This window comes from Ochlerotatus camptorhynchus, unplaced genomic scaffold (assembly GCF_037179485.1).
Source record: "Ochlerotatus camptorhynchus isolate MF236.1 unplaced genomic scaffold, CSIRO-AGI_Acam_v1.1 ptg000160l, whole genome shotgun sequence".
Lineage (NCBI taxonomy): Eukaryota > Metazoa > Arthropoda > Insecta > Diptera > Culicidae > Ochlerotatus > Ochlerotatus camptorhynchus.
In genome coordinates this window covers 205,580-213,049 of record NW_027040650.1, presented here as the reverse complement: position 1 = coordinate 213,049, position 7,470 = coordinate 205,580, and the positions used below count along the sequence as shown (strand labels likewise).

The 7,470-nt window shown below is 38.6% G+C and overlaps 1 protein-coding gene across 1 annotated transcript in view; it reads left to right on the top strand.

The window, feature by feature from the left end:
• The first annotated feature begins 289 nt into the window (after nucleotides 1-289).
• Golgin104 (Golgin 104) overlaps nucleotides 290-7,470 on the top strand; it is a 192,719-nt gene continuing 185,538 nt past the window's right edge. Inside the window, exon 1 of the mRNA XM_065222206.1 lies at nucleotides 290-572. Coding sequence (XP_065078278.1) covers nucleotides 381-572 — 192 coding nt within the window. The 5' untranslated portion in view covers nucleotides 290-380. The remainder of the gene's footprint in view (nucleotides 573-7,470) is intronic.

The window sequence follows — 7,470 nt, the reverse complement described above, 5'->3', positions numbered from 1 at the left end:
GGGGGGGTCTAGGATTTTGTGACAAGCAATGCATTAGGTATAGGAAAAACGTCACGATAGAGGGGGAGGGGGTAATTTTTTGCTCGATTTAGTGTGACATAATTAATGCATGGGCCCCAAGAGGGAAACAGATTAGTGGGAAAACAAATCGTCCATTCATTCTTGTGTGCTAGATAGAGAAAGATGATTGAACGTCAAAAAGGTCTGTATATATATATATATATATATATATATATATATATATATATATATATATATATATATCGATAGAAGACAAGAAGAAGTTCTATTGAGGTAAAACAAATTCAGATAAAATTTAATCTACTAAATCTAAATGTTTTGAAGTGAGTTTGAATGTTAAGAACATTTGAAGCTGAAAAATGGATAAAAAATCATCGAGATGCCATGCGCTATCCCAGACTGACCGATTCGATGAAACAGGCGAATTGCATCGTATAAACAACGAAAATATAAATAAGATAACATATTTATCTAAAACCTTGGAACAAAAAGACGACCTGATTAAACTTCTCTTAAGAGAAAAGAGCATATTGCAATGTGAGAAAGATTTGGTAAGTTAATTAATGGACAGAGGCACATCTATGTTTGGGGTAGGACAAATTATGGAAGATGAAAATTCTTGCAGTCCGCTATTTTCTACAAGAAATAAATTTCAGCGCAATTAAAACACCTTTTAAATGTATTTTAATCGTTCCCGTTTATTCATGTAATCATACTTGAAGACTCGAATCAAGCCACACTGTTCCAAACAGTAGTTCATGCTCAAATCAAAGCTCAAATTCCTTTAAATATTAGGATAGGTGTTACAGTAATAGTGCTATCCCTTAAAGGGGAGCTAGGGGCAGTATGAACACCCGGGGCAGATTGGACACTCCCTATATTTTCCATAATATCAACATCTTTTTTAATTTAGATGCAACAGATATTTCATTCCTACTCTAGATGAGTAATTTAACGAGTGAAATAATTTCAATACGATCCTAATCACCGTACATTTGTCAATGACAATGACAAATATCAGCACTTCTCACGCAAGATAATAATGCTTTCCACTAACAATTGGCATCTACTTACATATTACGAGATAAAACTACGGACTAAAGTCATGAAAAATGTGAAAACAACATCAAGTCAGTTTGTCCCATCAAGCAAAATAATCGCATATCAGTCCCATCTTGAAATTATATAGTCCAGAAGCTAACTATGATTTTTTTTAAATATTTTCATGGAAATTGCACTTCTTAACTTCTACTGCCATTTTCTCAATGCCTACTTTTTACATATGGGACTGATATGGGATTATAGGCAGAGTAGATGTTTAATAAGAGTCCCCCCGAATAAAAATTTACATTAGCTCAACGTTGGATTTTGATGTCTACATCAGCATCGAAATAAAATGTATTCCTGATGTCAAACATTAGAAAACATTATAATTTAGTTGTATTTAAGCAAGGTAACATGGTGTATACATCAGAAATTTTGGAACAAAATGTTACTATTCTAATGTCGTTCTGACGTCAAGAATTTCAATCTTTTGACATAAGAACCAAATGTGTAAGGGGTGTTTTCGGATGTTAGAACTAAACGTTGTTCGGATATTTTATATGTAAACGTTTAGCATAATAATAGCAATTGCTTAAGCTCCCGTTTCCCACCAGTCAGTTAACTGACCTTAGCTAACCTAATATCATTGTGGCAACTCTATATGCGGCAGGGGAATTATGCGCGCTAAGAGTTATTAGACCACTGACATAGGTTCCAATTTGTGGGTGACGAGGCACTTGGTGACATTACAGCGAGCTTGGCGGTTGTTAGAGTATTAAAAAGATCGAAGCGAACTTGAAATCACATATAAAAAACTCGATTTTTCACCAGCGTGTAAAATGTAATTGACAAAAATTTCACTTTGCCTGGAACTATCAACAGATACGATCCGACATCGAATTTTGTGGATCTCATCTTTTTCGCTTACGTTTACTTTGTAAACGCAAGCAGCTGCTCACGAAAAGCACAGCAACTAAGCTAAAAGTTAAAGTTTCGATACAGAGCGTATCTGTCAGGAAGTGTAAACTGATCGATTTCACTTCACTTAAACTCAAGCTGAATATTGCATTAGGTCCTAAATAACATTGATTGATTCTCTTCGTCGACTTTGTCTTTCGTTAACAACTTGAGCACATAACCGTTTCTTGTTGTGCCTGTCGTATTAGATGCTAGATAAAACCTACTTTTACCGATCTGTGTGCTGAAAATACCGTCTTTACATGGCCATAGGGATACAAAAAGAAACTCTACGAAGGTTTTCAGAATCATAGCTGTACAGTCTTCACTTACATCTCCTTAAAATAGCAAACAGTTTTAGTTGAGCAGCATTGCCAATAGGTAGCTAGCCACACGAAAAACAAAACAGTTACACAAAACTTCGGAATTACTAACAAAAGGATTCTCCTTTATTTAATTTACGATCACCTTGTTGTAGTTATCTGCCATCTGGGTCAGAAGTTACCAAAGCAGAGGCAGAATTATAGCCAGATACTGATTGACAAACTAGGGCATGTCCGAAATAATGTACTTCATATCTAAAATTTGCAACAACTTAACTTTAACTTACCTTTAACTTTAACATAACTTTAACTTTAACATAACTTAAACACAACTTTAACATAACTTTAACATAACTTTAACATAACTTAAACATAACTTAAACTTTAACTTAACTAAAATTTAACTTATTTTTCATAGCTTTTATATAAATTTAAGTTTGACATAACTTTAATTTAACTTAAACTAAACTTCAACATAACTTTAACTAAAATTTAACATAACTTTAACTTTATCTTTGCTTTAACATAACTTTACCTTTACTTTAACTTAATGTTCACTTTAACATAACTTTAACTTACCTTTAACATAAATTTAAAATATTTTCAACTTAACTTTAACACATTCGACAGCCATTACTCGTATTCATCGGACGTGTGCTCTTTCTGCTCTGCTTAACTTGGTGAAATATTGAAGCGAAAATGAGTGTAGTTCGTAAAAACACACTTGTTGTTGACTTCAGTGTCCTTCCAGTTCGTCCCAATGCGGGAAAAGTGCAAAAATTCTTCGAGAACAATATTAAGCTTCAATATTCGGACGTTAGATGCATTCAGTTTCATAACGTCCGAAATTGTGTTTTTATTGAGATGATAGACAATGAAGTTGACTTGAGCTATGAAAAGGCGCAACACGCGATTCTCTGTGCAAAGAAAGAGTTCAAAATCCCGGTATATGTGGATTGTGAAGCAGTGACCGTTCGAGTGCATGATCTTCCTCTGGCATGGCCACAAACCACTGTTATGAACCACATGGCAAAGTACGGGACAGTGATTTCCAGTCGACATGAGAAATGGAAGCACTACTTCCCAGGATTCATGAGCGGTGTTCCAGTTTTGCGAATGCGACTCGAAAGCGCCATTCCATCGTACATCACGGTCGACAACGAAACAACGTTGGTAACGTACGACAAGTTCATTCCTAGTTGAACACTCAGTCGGTTAACAACGTCCCAGTCTCAGTCGCGCGGCATCTAGTTTTTTCGGTGTTTTTTCCGCCCGGCGGAGCCGACTGGTATTGAACCCAGGCCTGCTGGGGTGAGAGGTAATCACGCTTTCCACTACACCACCGGCGCCGTTGGTAGCGATCATTTGCCAATCATCATTTCAATAAAGTGTGGCCCTCACTCTGCAGAACCATCTCGGCTTCCATTTGATCTTACAAGGAACATCGACTGGCAGAAATATGCAACGGCGGTGACAATCGGTGTCGAATCAATAGATGCGCTTCCACCATTGGAAGAATATCGATTCCTAGCCGATTTGATTTACAAAACCTCACTGGAAGCACAAAAAAGAAAAGTTCCAAGTGCACCCTTCAAAAGGTCACCAGCCACACCTGGTTGGGACGAAGAATGCACAAAATTGTACGTAGAAAAATCTGATGCTTTCAAAGCTTTTCGTAGACACAAAACCTCCACTTACATCGAGGAATATTCAAAGCTTGAGACAAAGCTGAAACAATCAATCAAAGCAAAAAAACGCGGTTATTGGCGCAATTTCGTCGAGGGACTCTCACGAGAAACCTCAATGAACACCTTGTGGAGGGTGGCTCGCAACATGCGTAACCGCTCATCTTTCAATGAGAGTGAAGAATACTCCAACCGATGGATATTCGATTCCGGACTCAGTTCCAGCACAAAATATTCTTCGAGAAGCGTCTCCTAGCGGCGGCTCTCTGGATAGACCATTCTCAATGCTGGATTTCTCTATGGCTCTTCTTTCATCGAACAACTCCTCACCGGGAAGCGATATGATTAAATTCAATCTTCTGAAAAATCTCCCAGATATCGCTAAAAGACGCTTGCTAGATTTATTCAATTCCTCGCTAGAAAACAACATTGTACCACCTGAATGGAGACAGGTCAAAGTAATAGCCATTAAAAAACCTGGCAAATCAGCGTCTGACTATAACTCATACCGTCCGATTGCTATGCTTTCGTGCATTAGGAAATTGTTGGAGAAAATGATCCTTCGGAGACTCGATCACTGGGTCGAATTAAATAACTTGCTATCAAATACACAGTTTGGGTTCCGCAAGAGCAAAGGAACAAACGATTGTCTAGCGCTGCTTTCCACAGATATTCAACTGGCCTTTGCGCACAAGGAGCAATTGGCTTCAGTATTCTTGGACATTAAGGGGGCTTTTGATTCAGTTTCCATTAAAATCCTGTCAGACAATCTGCACAGATGTGGACTTTCTGGAATTTTAAATAATTTCTTGTACAATTTGTTGTCAGAAAAGCAAATGAACTTTTCTCTTGGAAAACTGACAACTTCCAGAATAAGTTACATGGGCCTGCCCCAAGGCTCATGTCTCAACCCTCTTCTTTATAACTTTTATGTCAAAGATATCGACAACTGTTTGGCAGAACAATGCACGCTAAGACAACTTGCAGATGACGATGTGGTTTCCGTAAGAGGTCCACATGCCGTGGACTTGCAAGGACCTTGCAAAATTCCTTAGATAACTTGTCTTCTTGGGCTATGAATCTAGGGATCGAATTCTCGCCGCAAAAAAAAAACTGAACTGGGTGTGTTTACTCGAAAGCGGTACCCAGCCAAACGCAGCCTAAGCTTTTGGGCAGAAACATTACCCAATCATTGTCTTTCAAGTACCTTGGGGTCTGGTTTGATTCAAAGTGCACTTGGAATGCCCATATTACGTATTTGAAGCAAAAATGTCAGCAGAGGATCAACTTTCTCCGTTCAATTTGCGGCACATGGTGGGGTGCTCATCCGGGAGACCTCATAACGCTTTATAAAACAACTATTCGCTCTGTTCTAGAGTACGGCTCTTTCTGCTTTCTCTCGGCAAGAAAAAGTCACCTAATAAAATTGGAACGAATTCAATATCGTTGTCTGCGTATTGTTCTAGGCTGTATGCATTCAACGCATAACATGAGTCTCGAGGTTCTGGCAGGAGTAACACCCCTCCAGAACCGTTTCTGGGAGCTCTCTCTCAGAATACTAATCAAATGCGGAGTGACGAACACACTTATAGTTGCTAATTTTGAAGAAATTCTTGGGCTGAACACACAATCTCGATTTATGAGAATCTACCACCACTACATATCATCAGATATGTGTCTTCCTTGTTATACTCCAGACCGTGTTCACTTCACCAATCGCAGTTCCTCAATTGAATATGATCTGACCATGAAACAAGCAACTCATGGGATTCCCGATCAACCTCGACCTATTATTATTCCGCGTATTTTTACTGAAAAGTACCAACAAGTCATTTGCATGAAAAGATATTTTACAGACGGGTCCCGTCTCAATGGATCCACTGGCTTCGGTGTCTTTAATGAAAACTCTAGCGCCTTCCGCAAACTTCAGGAACCTTGTTCCGTTTATGTTGCTGAGCTGGCAGCAATCAACTTCGCATTGGGGATGATTTCCAACATGCCCGCAGACCATTACTTCATCTTCACGGATAGTCTCAGTTCGATTGAGGCTATTCGGTCGATGAAACCAATTAGGCACTCATATTATTTCCTTTCAAAGGTAAGGGAGCAGATGTGTGTGCTGGTCGAAAGATCATATATGATTACCTTTGTATGGGTCCCCTCACATTGCTCAATCCCAGGCAATGAGAAGGCGGAAACTACTCAGTCAACTTCGAAACAGTAAAACCTTTTCCTTTTCCTTGTTTACCAACCTACTTTAACTGCTACGATATGCGCGCAATAAGTCTTGCGCATATGCACAGCAAATGTTTTGGCAATAAACCTACCACGCCGCTTCGCTTTTTTAAGGTTTATATTTTACATTCTTTCGGCCTATCCAAATACCAAATAAGAACCTTCCTGATCCGAACCTGCAAATTGAATAAAGAGTCTATTCGTACATGTCAACCGAGAAGCATCTTCAATAATCCGAAGTCCGTATGCCACATGGCAGACCGTGACAGTAGGAAGAACTTGTGACTTGTGAATAATTTTATCAAGAACAGAACAAACCGAACTGGAAAAAGTGTCTAACTACTGAGTTCTAAGTTCAAAGAAAAGTCAAAGTGCTGAGTTCTAAGTTCAAGAAAGAAACGAGTTTAAAAACGGGATCGGAAGAATCCAAACCCAAAACCGAAACACCTCAAGTGACGCACGAACAAATAGTCGGCATTATTAATGCCAGTAATGGAAAGTCTACCGAACATAGTGAAAAAACCGCAGAGTCAATTGAACTAATCGCGTACGTATTAATCGCGGTAGTAATAGCTGGTGTCGTGTACCTAGTGTACAAATTCCTAACAAATTATGAGCGTATGAAAACACAAGCCGCTCGGATGGATAATGTGAGCAGTGTGAAGAACAGCATAGTTTAACTGCAACCGAACCGGTCAGCCCAAAGTGCGGGAAGTGAGTAGAGAAAAATACCCGCCGGAAGAAAAATAGAATGTGCTAAACGTTAATAATGAGAAGCCAAATTGAAGAAGTTGTCATATTGGTAGTGATAGTGAGTTGCATCATCATTTTACTGCAACAACCAGTAACGATATCTACGCGGTATTATAAATACTTCCCCACAATGCAACGCGTATGTGGTGTTACAAAACTTACGTCGACGTTGTAAATACCGAAGCTGCATTGGAGAAATACAACGTGCATCCATTATATCGAAGCTACATCAGACCGAGACCAGACACATCGTGCATCGGATGTTCCCCAAGAAGGATGAGCAAGTAACCCGTAAATTTAATTGTTAATTTTAAGGATAGTATTCAACTTCAATGGAAAGCGAGGTGGAACAGTTAATCACACATTTATCAAAAGTTCTAACCAATTTTCAAAAAGCTCCAAACAGAAGATATGTAAAAGACACTTTAACAAAAAAAAATTAAAAGAAGCAA